The 18,949-nt window shown below is 36.1% G+C and overlaps 1 protein-coding gene and 1 long non-coding RNA gene across 2 annotated transcripts in view; both read left to right on the forward strand.

Moving 5' to 3' along the window:
- Window positions 1-3,184: 3,184 nt before the first annotated feature.
- LOC123546867 (CDK2-associated and cullin domain-containing protein 1-like) overlaps window positions 3,185-18,949 on the forward strand; it is a 47,252-nt gene continuing 31,487 nt past the window's right edge. The window contains exons 1-6 of the mRNA XM_053551170.1: window positions 3,185-3,389; window positions 9,199-9,325; window positions 9,914-10,022; window positions 10,790-10,885; window positions 12,540-12,642; window positions 15,638-15,727. Of these exons, the coding sequence (XP_053407145.1) occupies window positions 3,278-3,389; window positions 9,199-9,325; window positions 9,914-10,022; window positions 10,790-10,885; window positions 12,540-12,642; window positions 15,638-15,727 (637 nt within the window). The 5' untranslated portion in view covers window positions 3,185-3,277. The remainder of the gene's footprint in view (window positions 3,390-9,198; window positions 9,326-9,913; window positions 10,023-10,789; window positions 10,886-12,539; window positions 12,643-15,637; window positions 15,728-18,949) is intronic.
- Window positions 3,901-5,528, forward strand: LOC123546868 (uncharacterized). Its single transcript, XR_008372378.1, has 3 exons — window positions 3,901-4,255; window positions 4,848-5,039; window positions 5,300-5,528. It is a non-coding gene; the product is annotated as an uncharacterized LOC123546868 (long non-coding RNA).

An 18,949-nucleotide genomic window follows, 5' to 3' on the forward strand; every position in this document is an offset into this window, starting at 1 on the left:
GATTTTTTTATTACCACTGAAACACTGTCATCATTATCCTCAAAATACAAGACGTTAGCGCTCCAGCAAATGAGCCGTAATTTTTTTCTAACTCCCATATCCAAAGCTATAATTTGATAAATATCATTATATTAGTTAGCTCTAAGAGCCAGGTCCGTAGGGCCTGCTGGAAAAGCGAGCTTTACGGTAAAGAGTATACGGTCACACATTGTGATTGATTTTAATACTTCCCGATTTGAAGGTATCAAGGCTCACCATGAAGGGAGAACATCAATTGGTTGCTCAAAATAGTTACCATGATGGAACTTAATTTAAGCTTTTATAGAAAGTGAATGGTTACTCGCGAATGTTCACTTTTTTCGCAGTAGAAGTGAAGTGAATAGTTTCGTTGTATAAATTCAAGAAAAATCCTCGAGCTCGCTTTGACGCTTTGCCTTATTTCATATAAAGCAAATGCCGCGTTAACAAGTCCGAATTTAATCATATAGTCTGGAACACTACTCTTTACAACAGATAGTAATGTCTTAAATGAAAAACGTTTGCAATGCTAAAACTTCTTCTATTTCCCGCTAACTTCCATTCGAATAATCAATAAATGAAATGCAGAATCTTTTCCCAATTAGAAAAGAAAACGACCATAAAATGCCAGATCAAAGCTCATCATTTCAAATCTACGACAGAAATATACTCGACGTCTTTCTTACTCCACACCTGCTTTTTGTTTTTATCACTGCTTAATTTGTACACGCTTTTAATGGTAGTTTTATCATAATTAACAGAACAACAATAACAAATCGCATTGCATTCTTTCGTCTGTTACGATCTTTAAATTAAATGTCACATTATCAGTAATTCCCACATTATAACAGTACATTTTGAATTTATCGAATTTATGCAATTCATATTCAAATTCTCAAAATGTGTTTCATTTCATAAGTAAGAATGAATCCGCAACAAAATGATGATGATTAACTTTGCAGCGAGAAAAATGCGGCCGTAATATTGTTTAATTCCCGAAGATGAAACTACTTTCCGCATGACGAGCAGCAAGCAGAACGTTGCACTTATTTTGTGACTTTTTTATTTTCGGGATACCGCCGCTCTAAGAATTTACACAGAATCGTTAGCGTTGTAATGTTTTATATACTTTAAATAATCATTAAACAGTGTTTCATTTTTTTTTTTTCATTTTAGTCTGTCTCTTTTGGCAGAGATAAAAAAAAAACAGATTTAGGGTTATAGATGGATGTACTAAAGGCAGAATCAATCCTGTCCAGCATGATAAGGGTGAACGGTAGTCTATCTATAATATTGGATGATAAAAACAAAAGTTTTCGTTTATTTTTCTTGCACAAATATTACCTCTCTTCTGCACCTATGTGAATAACCAGACTTTCTTTTGTAGATTTTGCACATTCGTTAGAGCAGACCTATATGTATTAATAATGTTAATTTTCATTTCTGTAGATAATGATAAATTAATCAAAATGAATAGATAATTATTGTCCAACAATCAGTAAAACATATGAGCCGTGCCATGAGAAAACCAACATAGTAGGTTTGCGACCAGCATGGATCCGCGCAGTCTGGTCAGGATCCATGCTGTTCGCTAACAGTTTCTCAAATTCCAATAGGCTTAAAAGCGAACAGCATGGAGCCTGACCAAACTGCCTATACAGACAGATATGATATACCTATCATAAAAATCAATAAAACCAATAATCCAATATTATCGCTACCGGACGGATTCGTTGATTTCCGTACTGATTGTTGTTGTTGTAGTAACACGGGGGAAATTCGATAATTAACAGCTTTGGTCATTATCTGATGAATTTACAGGCGGGCGGTTTGCTTAACGATATACTTGAATGAAGTTTTAATAATTATTAAAGTGAAAATCGGAACAAGTCAGAAATTTATTTACATTGTAATACTTTATTAACTGTCAAATAAAAGTAATATTTAAGAATATGAATATGTTATCTAAAATATTTAGAAATCGTTACATTTTATACATCGAACACATAGATTTACTTTCTTTTTAATACATGAAACATCAATGCTAACATATATCTATGTACAGAAAAGAAATATTTACGCACAAGAAACTGTCTGTAAATAAAATAAATATTCAAGAATATGAATATGTTATCTAAAATTTTTAGAAAGGATATATACTTCTTCTATACGCGCTTTCTTTCACATATTATGAACATTAGAATATGAGCTTTTGTTTCTAAAATATTTTCAAAATTCTAAATCACTATCACTTTTCGATCATCATCGTAAAAGTTAGTAAAAACAGCAAATTCTCATGTATTTCCGTAACATAAAGTTTGTCAGTAATTAAGTTTTGAAGCCTTCATATGAAATATAGCTCTTTTTTTTCAAGATATCTTAAAGGTATTTTTGTTGTCGAACGATTTGGAGGCCAGTCGCTTTAAAGAAAAAGAAGTATAGAAATAAGACTTATACTTTTAAAAGGAAATACTTAACCCTTACCATGCTAGACGCGATTGGTTCTTCCTTTGCGATCAGTGTAGATCTGGTCGTTGTAGGCTACTCTTTCAATTTTGTATGTGAGGGATTTTTGCTATGATCGAATATCAGATGGTGGAGCAGTGTTCAAGCTGTGGGCAAATATATGTGTTGTAGGCTATTCCTTTGAATTTCTATTACCGGTTTTGACATTTCTTTTGAAGATTTATTAATTTGCTTTTGTTGTTATTTTATTTATACCATTTGACCTACTGAGATCATTATACTTAAAGTGACGCCTAGGTATTTTACAGCTTCGAGATCCGTTCTCTATAGAATTATGTAACAGAGTGTAAAATTGTGAATGATTGTTTATTTCCTTTCGAACTGTCCTCGGTACCTCATACTTGTCTGGGTTGAAAAGCATTGAACAGTCCTTTTCCCGTGCTTTTATAAAATGGAGACCACTCTGTAGAGTTTGGGTATCAAGGAAAGAAATCTACTGTACGATACAGCGGTTCAATGGCTTTGGTAGTAATTTCAAACTATATTTAACACAGACAGTCCTTTTGATTTAACGTACAGCAATAATAAAGCAATCTCAAATTAAATTCTCAACACAGTGTAATTCCGCGAATTTTGTCCGGATTACGTTTGGACGGAGTTTATCGTAAGTTAGTCGTAAAAAATGTTACCGTAAGTTAGTCTGTCTACTTCCGGTTTTGAAATTTCGACAGATTTTCAGAAAATTGTTTTTGTTTCTTTCAAATAGTTAACTGCTGACAATTTAAATGCACTGATGGATGAACCCATGGAGGAAACATGTGAGGTTGATTCAACTCAGCCTGACATAGAACTTGAGCAACCCAAACTTCAGCCGACAAATCCGTTGCTGCGTCCTGGTAGTATGGGTAACTTACTTTCGTTATTAGCAGACAAAATTGGTCATCTAAGACTGTGGCTGTGACTTTGATACAGCCATGCCAATTTTGTACAGATATGCAGGAGTACAGAGCTTTTGCTCCGACAGCTGTATTTTTGAAGTCTTAAGACTTAACCACATGAACCACTGTCGCAGATAATGGCTATTTTTACTCCGAATGTAATTCCACTTTAATAACCTTTGGCACTATGAAAAGAAACCTCAAAAACATATTCAATCTGTATTGACAAATTAAACACTTTGAGCTTTAAATCAGAGGTGTTTGGTTTTGTTTCTACCTACTTCTAAAGTTTTATCAGTATCATTAAAATTAGATATAAATTTGCATTTTTTGGAACGCCATTTTATCAGAAATGTCGTCCGCATCATGAGACAGTATTGGCATTCCCGTGATTTTAATGAACTTCAGTTAAATTAAACTGTGAATTTATTGGTAGATGAATGGTGGTTTTGTAACCACGCATAACGGTTGCAGGCCCTTCCCCAGCCGCATAAGGCGCCGCGCTACCGCGGCGCTTAAAACACGAAATACAGCTTCCCGCAGCGCTTAATTATCCCGCGCGGTGCCTCAATTATTAGCGCAGCGTCTTAAATCAGTAAGCGATTTCATCCCTGTGAGATACCTCAGGTTAATATCGATCGGGGAAGTTTATGAATACACAGTGTAGCTAGCTGTTTACCGTGTACTGATAAGGGTTTAAAGACGACACGTGTTGATGGAAGTCTGTGTTTTCACAAGTTAACTGGAGCAGGAGTGATTGGATTATAATTAGTTAAAGATTATAATTAGTCTATGCAACGAAATGGGATAACTGCTGATGACGGCATGCATGGGTAAGTTAATTGTTATCGAGTAATAATTAGCACAGAAAGGCAACTGTATTAAAATGACCAGTGATTCTTTGACTGAAGTTTGAAATCATTGTTCCGGATGAACTGAAGCAAACTTTTTCGAGGATGTTTAATTACCATTGTTTAAGATGCTATTAATTTCTAAATATTAAACTTTATCTACTATGATATTTTTGTTTCACTTTGCTTTTGTATCTCTCAAAGTAAACATGAGAAGACCAAATGATACAAGTTTCAGTGGAATAACAAAATTTAGGGCAGGTTACCCAACCATCGTTCCTGGGAAAGACCAGTTCCAAATAAGCAACTGCCTACTTTCTCACGTAAAGAACCGGGCTAGTCGGTAAAAGGGATGAATGAATTCTCTTCTGCTGTATTTCAAGGAAGTCAATATTTCTATGCTAAATAAACATTGATTTATTTATTTACTGACTATATTTACAGCATCATGTATGGTCCAAAGAATTTTAGAAGAAAAAAAAAAAACAACAAGAAACTTATCAACAACAAAAAAGTTATGATTCATTTTGTCAAGTCATTGAAACATGTCATTGTAACTTCTGTTTCATTTCAGGCTCTTTCATCACTCTTCTCCCTTGAAGAAGACCGGGCGGTTATTGAATGGGCACAGGCGAATCTTAGCCACCCTTACCACAGATGAACACTTTGAGCACCATGGAGTGGATTGTTGGTAATCTGTCCGAGTCTCACCCAAACCTGAGCAAAGTCGCTACAGTGGGACTGCTTCTACCAACCTCCACAGCTGGTGTGTATACATGTTCTTTCTGAAACTTGCTGCTTGCAGTAAAATACATAGTTAAACTTGAAATACAGAACCTGCTTCTGTGTGTATAAAAGCTGCAATGGTGTTGTTAACACCCACAAATATTTAACAGAAATACTGTTGCAATTCATTGTGCAGAAGAACACAAGATAAATGTCAAATCTTAGGAACTTTTACAATATAAATCCATCCTTGGTTATCCTTGCTCTGGGAAAATAACAAATACTTTTTTGTACTTTCAGATTGTGAGAGAGGTTTCAGCAGTTGAATGTGTAAAGACCACCCACCATTCACCGGTGAGCATGAAAGTGCTTAATGCCTTACTCATGGTGTCCATGCAGGGACAAAAACTGAATGGCTTTAATTTCAGTGGTGCCGTAAAGGAATGGCACAGAGCCAAAGACAGACACTTACCGGTATATGAAAACAAAAATGCCTATGTGTTGTTAGTGTTAGTACAAAGACAAAGAAGTGGAAGGACATATGTGTTGTTCGAAAATACATATAAATGAAGTGGGCAGCTGTCATGTCTGTGTAGTGTATATGATATATTGATGGTTATATGATTATGTAAAAATGTAAAAGTAATGAAATACATGTTGTTGTGTTTTTTTACATATGGTATACTTAAAAAAGCACCATTTGGGTTCGATTTTTAAAAAAAAATCGATCACGGAAGGGGAAACCTCTCCCGCACCCACCCCTTATCCCGCCACGCAAACTTTACCCCAGCGCCTTAAAAAATTTCTGGGGAAGGGCCTGGGTTGTACTTAAAAAAATTTTAGTATTTTGACTGAAATAGCCAAGCTATTACTTGCTGGATTATACATGGAACAGACAATAATATGAAATAAGGCAAAGCCTCAAAGCGAGCTCAAAGAAATTGGATTTAGCGAAAAATATTATACATCATTTATTTGGCACAAAGAAACTATTCCCTACTCACAAGAATTCAGGAGAACCCATTCACTTGAAAAAGTCTACATTTAATGTCACCATACCAGTAACAGTGAATATCATATGTTGCAAAAAGTATGGGAAGCCGGTGTCACGATGAAGTCATTACTGCATTCCCGTTTCTTTCTGCTAATTAATGACATTTTTTCCATTTTCTGGCCGATGCTTGATCTTTTAAATGAAATTTTTTTTTTTTTCAAACAACTGGAAAGCATTCTTTCATTATTTCATTATTGTTGGGTGATGAATATTTTTTAGCAATTGAAAGAAGTACTTCCTGTGAGCACCTATCCGTTAGGGTGCGCTTTTCAAGAACTTCCGACGAAACTTTTCAAATCCATCACCAAGTGTGGAAGTATACTTGCGTTACCGTAAAGCTCGATTCTTGAGCTCGCTATTAATGGTTCAACATCTACCAACGTCCATTTTACTTGGTTTCAACTGAACAGGTTCGTCAATAATTTTCTGCCGACCGATTTGAAATTCGTTTTTATCAATGCCAAAATTGATTACATGCAATATAAAAATTTGTTTGTACACACGTTTTTTTAACCCGATGTATTTCCGGTGAAAATAAAATGATGTTTGCAAAAAAAAAATGTTCACGAAAACGAAAGTACAGTTTAACAGCAGCCGATGGTTTGTAACGCATCCCAGACTCACTTAATTATCGGTTGGTTATTTTTACAGGTGATAAGATGTGTACATTACAGTTTGTATTTTGACATTTTTAGCTGGGTGCTTGCTGACGTGACAGAAACAATCCTTAATTTAAAATTCTTCCAGTCACTGCGAAAAACAACAATTAACCCAGTCAATTTTGAAAACACGCGGCATTATACATAAATGACTCGTTAATCTCACACCTGTTTAATATTGTACATAGCGGGTAAATACACACAGACACATGCCACCTTGATTACGTGATATAACTTTGTGTTTATTCAGTAGCGGTAGCTGAAACGTTAATTGCTTGTCAATCAATCGCAGTTTCGGCGCGTGATTTGTGGAATAAGGCTGGGCTTCATGGCGGGCATTTAGAGTGGCGCAGATACAGATGGAATGGCGCTAAATAGGGCAGGAGGGCGCAAGAAAAAGGGCGGGGCGCTTTGCTCTTCTAAATATCTCTAGATACAACACTAGTGATGAGGCATACCTGTGACCAGGATGAGTTCTGGGAATACTGGGATTGCCTTACTTAAACTACACTGGAAGTATTTACCAAGGTTTCTTTAGATAATAAAGGTGCTAGATGTCAGAAATTTAAATGGTGGCAAGGCAGGGGTGGGGGTAGGGGGACAAAGTATATCTTCTACCTACACACCATTGGCATTATCTATCAAAGTTTCAAACTTTCAGTAATGTTGAAGCCCTTCCATAGACTTAGACAATGTAATTGCATCAAACCACAAAAAAAGAATTGATAGATAAGTATTCAAACTAAATGTTCAGTGTTGTTAACATTGAGTTACTTACCAGCAACATAATTAGTTGTGTAAATTTTATTCTTAGAACCTGCTAGATTTTTAATAAGTGAGCTGTTAATCTGTTAATATTATGAAATAATAGGCAAAAGCTAAGAAATGCAAAGCTCTCAAAATAAAAAAGGAGGTTGATATCAATATGGCTGTGATTTAAAGGATTTCCAGTAAAATGCTACATGTAACTGACATCATTTGAAAACATGGGGACACTGACATTGTCTTTTGATGTCATTTCCATTAAGTGTTAAGTGATGTTCTGTAAACTGCAAGCAGTTACTGTCACTGATGTGTTGTAATTAAAGGCTTTGAATCACTGCTGTTGGTTTGGAACCTCACTTGGTCTGTAGCATTCTTTCATTTGTGGAAGCCATACAGTTGACTTACAGAAGGTTGGTGGTTCCTTTTGCCAGAAATAATGTCCAGTGTGACATTAAATCTAACAAATAAACACAAAGAGTAGAGAGAAAAAATGTTACCCTGAGAACTTTATAATCCAGTTCACTGTTGAAAACAGTGTATTGAGTGATTTCATTGGACCCCAGCTTTCAGGTCAAAAGTCAACATTAATCTTTTCCTGTCCAGTCTATAAAATATTTTGATATTTATTAGCTTATGTGTCAAATGGACCCAATTAAATAAAATGTTGGTGTATTTTTTCAGAATTACTGTCCTTTAATATGATGATTTCTTACATTTTTAGCTCGACTATTCGAAGAATAAGTAGAGTTATCCTACTCACCATGGCGTTGGCGCCACACGTTAAGTTTTTTGTACCAGTCCACTTTTTGACAAAGTCTTTTGAGATAAAGCTTTGAAACTTTCAACACTTGTTTACCATCACCATGTCCAGTTGTAGGCAAGAGTACATAACTCTATCAAGGATTTTGGCTGAGTTATGGTCCTTTTTTGACTTGGAAATTGGTTCAGTTTTCATACAAGTCAATGTTTTGTCAAAGCTATTTGACATGTGGCTTTGAAACTTTCAACACTTGTTTATCATCATGATTTCCATCTGTAGGCAAGAGTACATAACTCTGTCAACTATTTTGACTAAATTATGGCCCTTTTTGGACTTGGAAATCAGTGAAGTTTTTCGTACCAGTCTATATCATGCCTAACCTGTTTGTCATATGGCTTTGAAACTTGGACCACTTGTTTACCTTCATAGTTTACTTACCTAGGACAAGGACTTGAGATCGGATATGGCCTTTTTCTGGACGTAGAAATTAGTTAGGTTTCACATACCATTCGATATTTTGTCTATCAACTGTTTGATATATGGCTTTGACACTTTGAACACTTGCTTACCAACATGGTCACGCATTGCATTATAGTGCAAAACTTATCCAAATCCACAGATGCAGGTACATTGTTTGTCTTATCTGTGCCTTTTCTTTTGTCTGAAAATCTCAGGTATTATTTTGACCCTTTACTTCTATCAATGCGTTGAGTAGTCGAGCGCGCTGTCAACAGACAGCTCTTGTTTCTCTTATTTTCAGATACTTTTTTTATATTGATAGCTGTATTGTTTATACATCATTGGAAGATATCAGATCATAATATTATATTGCAGTAGAGAAAATCAGCTTCCTTCTAGTAGGGGACTTTGTATTGCATTGCAATTCATGTCAGGGTTACCTGGTAGTTAATATACTTTTTGACACTTTTAATACTTATATTTCCTTTTGATGTATTCACAGTAATGATGACAATCACAGTAGAAGACTATGAGACAATGTACTGGCCCAAGTTGGAACAAGCCATAAACCAGCTGCTTACCATGACGCCAGGACAATATATTCCTATTTCTTATGAACAGATGTACAGGTAACTATAATATCCATCTTCATTATGACAATATGTTCTGTATTAACTCTTACCCTGCTAAATTTCTATAATGAACTTGCCAGTCTTTTAATTTGGACAGTACCATTAACTGTTAGAAGGGGTGCTTGCCAAAAAGATACTGACTGAATGGTGAACAGTGCAGATCATGATCAGACTGCACTGGTGGCAAAGGCAGAATCAATTGTGTCCAGCATAAGAGTTAAGAACTTCATTGAAATGTTATTAGAAATTGTTCAAATTAATAATTGTTGTTAACATTTTGCTGGCTTCCATGTCACAGAAGTTTTGCATGTAAGCAAGTTGGAACAAATACTATTAAACTCTACACAAGTCTCTGACTTCACAATCCTGGCTTACTAGTGTTATGTAGAAGGGTGTGATAATATTTTCAAATAACCATGTGTGCTGTCATGAAACAGCTTCTTTTTTGGCTACATGTAATAGTAATTATCAAGTTTCACAAAGTCATACTTTTGCTCTACAGTTTTATTGTGGATTTTGCTATTTGTTAACACGTAGAAGTGTTTCTGATTCTGTGTGTTTTGATATGCATATGTATAATTGCAGTTGTGTTTACAAGTGTGTATGTAAGCAGTTTTCCGAGAGATTGTACCAAGATCTTCTAACATATATGTCAAATCATCTAGCTTCCATATCACATGAGCTGCAGAGCCTGGTATGTATATATAAGTTCAGGTTGCTGTATTATTGGTTACATAATTTGCCAGTGACTAGAGACAGGATATAAACTATGTAGACTTGATTCATATCACACAGACTATACAGACCACACGTCAGATTGGTACGCTGAAATGCGCTGTGATGTTTCAGTCCTGTATTGAATTGATGCGCTTGCAACCAGCCTAACTGAAACAAGTAAATATGGGGCCAAATCGGTGTGCTGGGCGAAATCGGGGTATACAAATGTGCTCACCTCTTGACATGTATATCCATATCATACCAGTCTGATATTGATTTCTGTTATAGCCACTTTCTGTACTTCCTGTAGCAAGTCATACAATTAAAACTTCCTATGTTTCTTGATTTAAATTTGAATACTATCAGAGCAATAGCTTTGAACTTTCCTGTATCAAGTCAGCAAGAAAACAGTGTGCATGTAATGATATTATCTTGTAGGGTAACTTCAGCTTCAGTTTTCACCTCATGGGATTTTTGAGAAAAAACTACGAGGTATTGCCATCACTTAAACTTCTGTGTTGATGTTGGTTAAAATTATTGTTTAAAGCCACTTTTGCTCAAAAGTCTATAACAGCTATAGATTTGAAACTTTGCACTCTTGTTTAGTATAATTAGATGAGTAAGTAGGCTAAGAAATGAATAGCAAATTTTGCTTAGTTTGGTTTAGATATTTTGAATATAATTATGAATGCAATATTTCATATTATCAGCTTCATCTCAAAGATGTTTTATGTGTACTTTCAGGTTCAGTCTCCAAATGTGTTTATAGAAAAGTTCTCATATATATTAAACCAGTATATTCAAGCATTGGGTGGAATAGTACCAATTTTTAATTACATGGTATGTATAAGTTTTAAACCTTACCCTGCTAAATTTCTATAATGAACTTGTCCATCTTTCAATTTGGACAGTACCATTAACTGTTAAAAAGGGTGCATACCAAAAAGATACTGACTGAATGGCGAACAGTGCAGGTCATGATCAGACTGCACAAATGTGCTGATCATGATCTACACTGGTCGCAAAGGCAGAATCAGTCATGTCCAGCAAGATAAGGGTTAAAATGATTGTTGTTTTCATGGGAGGTTAGTGTAAAATACAGGAGAGTCTTAAATTCCAGAAGCTTCCCTTCTTCTTTAGAGTGACAGCTGTAAAAGACCCATACAAGGCACACTTATCCCAATGTATGTGAGTTTTAGTAACAGGAGTGGGGACTAAAACTCACAACCTCATGTTTCCTAATCAGTGTTAAAACAGCTCTCAAGTTTTAAAGTAACACTAACTACTAAAGTGATATGAAGATTATCAATCTGATAGAAGAACCCAGACACCTCTCGGGCACGTACAATTATCTAAGTAGAACCAGGAGCCATTAATGATTAAGCAAGCTGAGTTGTGCCATGAAAGTTTGATGTTGGTGAGTTTTGAACTAACAACGTCAGGTCGGAGATTTTAAGTCATTGACGTTAATGTGTATAAATCTTTATAAACTTATGTTTGATATTGTTAAAAACAGAAATCCAAATAATGTTTTAGCAAGTATAAATTCTGTGTTTAGGGCTTTAAATCTTTTACAGTTGCATTGTCTTCTTACAAAATTACCAATGTTTAGTGGTAAGATTAAATTAAGTCATCTGTACTTTTAATAACTGGCAGATCTGTAGTAATCTCCCTTGCCTTGATATCAGAATGAAATTAGATATAGTCTTATATGCAGTTCTGTACCTCAACTAGTCTTGCACAGTGGGAACACCTTTGCACTGACAACCAGGAGGTGGTCAGTTTGATTACCAATAATAATTAGGTGAAGAACTGGCCATGAAAGATTGACAGTACATGTAAAATCATGTATCCTCTACCTCTGTTACATACATGGGGACGCCAGGCAAGTAACTTACGACCACTGACTTCAAATCATCAGTTGCTTGGAACTCTGCTCATGTTTTCATTGGGAGCAAGACATCGAGTTGTGTTTCTGATGATTGGTTGTTCTGCTCAGGCAACCACTCACGCCAGAAATAATGCCCAGAGTTGTACCTGGGGTCTGCTACCAACACCCCGTTCACCCACTTAGCTCAATAGGATGGGCGCAGATCTACTGATTACTGGTACAAAGTCTAGGAATCTTGTTTATTTGAAAGCCATGTAACTGAAATACTTCAGAAAAACAACATTATTTTTGTAGTAACAGTAGTAGTAGGAACAACAGCAGCTTTACAGATACCAGAAGTCAAGTAATTTGTCTCTTCAACCTTTACCCTGCTAAATTTCTAAAATAGATTGGTCCATCATTCATTTCGGGCAGAACCACACATTATTGAAAGGGGTGTTCACTGAAAATTTACTGACTGGATAGCAAACAGTGCAGACCATGATCAGCCTGCACAGATGTGCAGGCAGGTCTTGGTCTGCACCGGTTGTAAATGCAGAATCACTTGCCACCGGCACGCTAAAGGTTAATTTCATGTCAGTGTCTTTCTTGTTTTATTTACAGAACAGATTTTATGTTGAAACAAAATTAAAAACAGACCTGAATGAAGAATTGCTGAAGTTGTTTCGGACCAATGTTGTGGACACACATATTACGTTTTTATTGTGTAAGTAATTGGTTTTACAAATAGCAAATAGCGTAATATGGAGCAAACATTACGGAGCCAAAAAGTTAACATAACTTTTTCACAGTTTTGGTAAGATTTTAGTCAAACTTCATAGGAATAAAAAGTATCATGTCAAAAAAGTTGTATGTACTATTTGATTGATTTTATCATGCAACTACTATGCAAAGTGCCTGATATCACTTGCCTGATTTTTTTATTGTCGAGCCCGCTTGCGGAAGCGAAGACATAGTTGTCCAAATGGCTGTTCGGTGTATATCTGTGCGTGCGTCCGTCCAGATTTGTTTGTCCGGACCATAACTTTGACATGCATGGAGCAATCTTGTTTATATTTGGCATGAATGTTAACCTCAATGAGACGGAGTGTCATGCGCAAACCCCAGGTTCCTATCTCAAAGGTCAAGGTCACACAGGTCAAAGGTCAAATTCAAAAATGACTGTCCGGAGCATTTTCTTCATGCATGGAGGGATTTTGATGTAACTTGGCACAATTGTTCACCATCATGGGACGGAGTGTGTGCAAGAACCAGGTCCCTAGGACTAAGGTCAAGGTCACACTTAGAGGTCAAAGGATACAAGAATGACAACTTTGTCCAGAGCATTTCTTCTTCATGCATGGAGGGATTTTGATGTAACTAGGTACAAATGTTCACCACCATAAGACGGAGTGTCATGCACAAGAACCAGGTCCCTAGGTCTGAGGTCAAGGTCACACTTAGAGGTCAAAAGATTGACATTGTCTGGAGCATTTCTTTTTGATGCATAGAGGGATTTTGATGTAGCTTGGCACAATTGTTCATCATCATGAGACGGAGTGTCATGCGCAAGATCCTATAATTACTTCCCTTTGTTGTTACTATAAATAGCTTATATTCGTAAATTTTTTATTACTGGTCGTAGCAAAAAATCAAGACCACTTTTCTGTAGTACAACATGCATGTTACATCCAGTTTTCAGGGGTATTTTGACCTATCTCTACTGGTGAGGATTTTTGTGTGGACTTAGAATTTTTATGCCCCCGAAGGGAGGCATATAGTTTTTGAACCGTCTGTCGGTCTGTCAGTCTGTCTGTCGGTCTGTTGGTCTGTCAGTCTGTCCGCAATTTTCGTGTACGGTACATATCTTTGTCATCGATGGATGGATTTTCAAATAACTTGGCATGAATGTGTACCACAGTAAGACGACGTGTTGCGCGCAAGATCCAGGTCCGTAGCTCAAAGGTCAAGGTCACACTTAGACATTAAAGGATAGTGCATTGATGGGTGTGTCCGGTCCATATCTTTGTCATCGATGGATGGATTTTCAAATAACTTGGCATGAATGTGTACCACAGTAAGACGACGTGTTGCGCGCAAGACCCAGGTCCGTAGCTCAAAGGTCAAGGTCACACTTAGATGTTAAAGCATAGTGCATTGATGGGCGTGTCCGGTCCATATCTTTGTCATCGATGGATGGATTTTCAAATAACATGGCATGAATGTGTACCACAGTAAGAGGACGTGTCGCACGCAAGACCCAGGTCCGTAGCTCAAAGGTCAATGTCACACTTAGACGTTAAAGGATAGTGCATTGATGGGCGTGTCCGGTCCATATCTTTGTCATCGATGGAGGGATTTTCAAATAACTTGGCATGAATGTGTACCACAGTAAGACGACGTGTCACACGCAAGACCCAGGTCCGTAGCTCAAAGGTCAAGGTCACACTTATGACATTAAAGGTCATTTTTCATGATAGTGCATTGATGGGCGTGTCCGGTCCATATCATTGTCATTCATGCATGGATTTTAAAATAACTACGCATGAATGTGTGACACAGTAAGACGACGTGTCGCGCGCAAGACCCAGCTCCGTAGGTCAAAGGTCCTAAACTCTAACATCAGCCATAACTATTCATTCAAAGTGCCATATGGGCCATGTGTCATCCTATGGAGACAGCTCTTGTTTTTTTTTTTTTTTTTAAGATTTACATCCCTTTGTTGTTACTTTAAATAACTTATATTGTTACTTTTTGCAATCTTTTTTTTATTTGGCATAAATGTTTGCCGCAGTGAAGACAAGGAGTATCATGTGCAACTCCCAGTCCTTTTGACAGCTGGCGGGGTCGACATGTTGCCCATGGGCATCTAGTATCAAAATTAAGCTCCTCCCATTTTGACTGACTAGTTTTTGCGTCAGTTTCCTCCCAGATTGAATTTTATTAAGAGTCCATATTTAATGTTGCACAACTTTTTGGCAGATATGGGCAGAAGGGGTTTGGTGAACCTCACCCCTTCTAGCCCATGTCAACCTCGACCAGGGCCCAGTTGTTCATAACTTTAAGCGGCTGTTAAACTAATGGTCGGTTAAATTTTGATTCAGAATATTAGTATTGGCGGGAAACACTAGTATGATGTTTTAATTTAATTGTAAAGACTTTAAGTTGTCAACATCCTTAACTCCAGAATTTGTTTTACTAAGTTTTCTAACATGCCGAAATATAACTCTGAAAGTTAATCAACCGTTAACTTAATCACCTGTTAAACGTTCGAACAACTGAGCCCTGAAAATATTGATATCAAAAGACAGTAGCCTGTTCTTCTTAAGACTTGTGAAGACTTGGGATTAAATTCATAATCAGAGCCCAGTTGTTCGAAACTTTAAACGGCTGTTAAACTTAGAGATGGTTAAATTTTGATTAATGATGTTAGTCTTCAGGGGGAACACTGCTATGATGTTTAGATTTAACTTTAGTTCATAGTTCTTAAACATTTTTCTTTACTAAATCTTCTAAAATGTCGAAATAAAATTCTAAAAGTAAATTGACTGTTTGAAGTTTCGGACAACTAGGTCAAGTTGTTCAGTGTCTGTGAACATTGTGTTTAAGTTTCCTTACCAAATATTTTTATTCCCAAATTGTACTTCTGGTCAATGGAGGAGAGAGAGACATTATTTATTTTATTACAAAACAAGCCGTAGTTTCGGTTCTCTTTCTTGCAGCATTATTAGAAGAAGCAAATGCAAAACCATTTACAGTGTCTCCACCTGTGATGTCATGTTTAATAAAGAATTTACATTCTCTAAACCAAGGTAAGTCTCAATCTATGATGTCGTGTTAAAAAAAAAAATTACATTCTCTAAACCAAGGTTAGTCTCACTTCGGATATCATGTTTAATAAAAGATTTACATTTTCTAAACCAAGGTAAGTCTCCACCTCTGATATCATGTTTAATAAAAGATTTACGTTTTCTAAACCAAGGTAAGAGTCCGCCTCTGATGTCATGTTTAATAAAAGATTTACGTTTTCTAAACCAAGGTAAGTCTCCGCCTCTGATATCATGTTTAATAAAAGATTTACATTTTCTAAACCAAGGTAAGTCAGGGCCTTCGCTGTCGATCGCCAATGTCGCCATTTGTGATAATTTTAAGAATTTGGCGCTGAATTTTGCAAACTGGCGAAAATAAGTGGCACATAGTTTTTTTTCTCATCATTTGTTTTTTTCCGTAGTGATATAAGCGGCCCAATAATTGGTTCCCGATACACGTGTTTACCTATGCGCTAGTAGTGAATAAAATCGATAACCATTCTAGGCGGTGTAATTTGACAATTCGACTGTTGAAGTTTGTTGACACCTTGAGAATATAATTGCGTAATAATGTGTGAACTGATGGTTAATCAGTAATCAAAATATCTGCCAGCTTGTATGTTTGAACTCTGCCGAGAATTCACCAAAATTAAGGCCGATCACGGTGTACTTTATGTGTTGTGATTTTTACAAAAAAGATCAACATGTTTGTGGCATGCAGTTGTATGACTGACGAATTTTTAATAAGTACGAAAGATACATTTAATTTGTTACTTTTTGCAAATATATTAGATAATTTTGTAATTCCTCAGTTTTCATAAAAGATTTTAACGATGAATCTGAAAACAAAAACACAACAGCCTCAATTTGTATCCTGGACCTGGTAAATTAAATTTCTTTGAAATGTTCAGAAACTGGAAGATATCACTTGCTACCATGGCTTCTTTTAAACCATCAGATGAGTGTTCAACTCGACCTTCTAAAATAGAAAAAATTCCGAATTTTCCTTTCCGAAAATAAATGAGCCCTGGAATATTGGTAATTCATGGATAGATATGATTCTTAAACTAAGGAAATGATTTGTGTCATTTGTATCCAACTACAAATTGAATTTAATTCTACAATGAACTAATACATCTTCAAAAGAAATTATTTACTATATTTTATTTCTCTATGCACAATTTGACAGCCAACTAAGAGAAATAAAAGTGGCTCAGAACTTTGGCTCAAAAATGGCACTAAAGTGGCTCCAACTTTTTCAAATTGGCGAAAAGGTTGGCGACAAGTATGAAAAACCCAGAGGAGGCCCTGTAAGTCTCCACCTCTGATGTCATGTTTAATAAAAGATTTACATTTTCTAAACCAAGGTAAGACTCTGCCTCTGATGTCATGTTTAATAAAAGATTTACGTTTTCTAAACCAAGGTAAGACTTCACCTCTGATATCGTGTTTAATAAAAGATTTACATTTTCTTAACCAAGGTAAGTCTCCACCTCTGATGTCGTGTTTAATAAAAGATTTACATTTTCTAAACCAAGGTAAGACTCCGCCTCTGATGTCATGTTTAATAAAAGATTTACATTTTCTAAACCAAGGTAAGTCTCCACCTCTGATGTCATGTTTAATAAAAGATTTACATTTTCTAAACCAAGGTAAGTCTCCACCTCTGATGTCATGTTTAATAAAAGATTTACGTTTTCTAAACCAAGGTAAGACTCCACCTCTGATGTCATGTTTAATAAAAGATTTACGTTTTCTTAACCAAGGTAAGTCTCCACCTCTGATGTCGTGTTTAATAAAAGATTTACATTTTCTAAACCAAGGTAAGACTCCGCCTCTGATGTCATGTTTAATAAAAGATTTACATTTTCTAAACCAAGGTAAGTCTCCACCTCTGATGTCATGTTTAATAAAAGATTTACATTTTCTAAACCAAGGTAAGTCTCCACCTCTGATATCATGTTTAATAAAAGATTTACGTTTTCTAAACCAAGGTAAGACTCCACCTCTGATATCATGTTTAATAAAAGATTTACGTTTTCTAAACCAAGGTAAGACTCCACCTCTGATGTCATGTTTAATAAAAGATTTACATTTTCTAAACCAAGGTAAGACTCCACCTCTGATGTCATGTTTAATAAAAGATTTACATTTTCTAAACCAAGGTAAGTCTCCACCTCTGATATCATGTTTAATAAAAGATTTACGTTTTCTAAACCAAGGTAAGACTCCGCCTCTGATGTCATGTTTAATAAAAGATTTACATTTTCTAAACCAAGGTAAGACTCCGCCTCTGATGTCATGTTTAATAAAAGATTTACATTTTCTAAACCAAGGTAAGTCTCCACCTCTGATATCATGTTTAATAAAAGATTTAGGTTTTCTAAACCAAGGTAAGACTCCGCCTCTGATATCATGTTTAATAAAAGATTTACATTTTCTAAACCAAGGTAAGTCTCCACCTCTGATATCATGTTTAATAAAAGATTTACATTTTCTAAACCAAGGTAAGTCTTCACCTCTGATGTCATGTTTGATAAAAGAATTTACTTTCTCTAATCCAATTATACCTGGACTTACCTTGGTTTTGAAAATTTAAATTCTTTATCAAACATTTGTGATGTCATGTTTAATAAAGAGTTTGCATTCTCTAAACCAAGGTGAGTCTCCACCTGTGATGTCATGTTCGGTAAAAAATTAGTAGTTAAGGGTGCTGTGGGTTTGACAATTTGCTTGGTTGGTATGTAGAACTCTTTCAAAGCCCGCCCACTTAGCTCAGCAGGTAGGAGCGTTGGTCTACGGATCTCGGGGTCGCGAGTTCGATCCTCGGGAGGGGTGTATGTTTTCAGTGACTATTTGATAACGACATTGTATCTGAAATCATTAGTCCTCCACCTCTGATTTATGTGGGGAAGTTGGCAGTTACTCGCGGAGAACAGGTTTGTACTGGTACAGAATCCAGGAATACTGGTTAGGTTAACTGCCCGCCGTTACATGACTGAAATACTGTTGAAAAACAGCGTTAAACCCAAAACAAACAAAACAAAAGAACTCTTTCATGTGAGAAAGTCATCCAGCTGGTTAATGGAAGGTCAGTGGTTCTTCCCAGGTTATTCTTGTCTGTGCCTGAATTAATGCATGGAGGGGTGTCTTGGTCTTCTTCCACCGTTCGAAGTTGGAACATTGCCATATGACTTATATATATGCTGGAATGACATAACATTA

Source organism: Mercenaria mercenaria, chromosome 9, assembly GCF_021730395.1.
Source record: "Mercenaria mercenaria strain notata chromosome 9, MADL_Memer_1, whole genome shotgun sequence".
Classification (NCBI taxonomy): domain Eukaryota; kingdom Metazoa; phylum Mollusca; class Bivalvia; order Venerida; family Veneridae; genus Mercenaria; species Mercenaria mercenaria.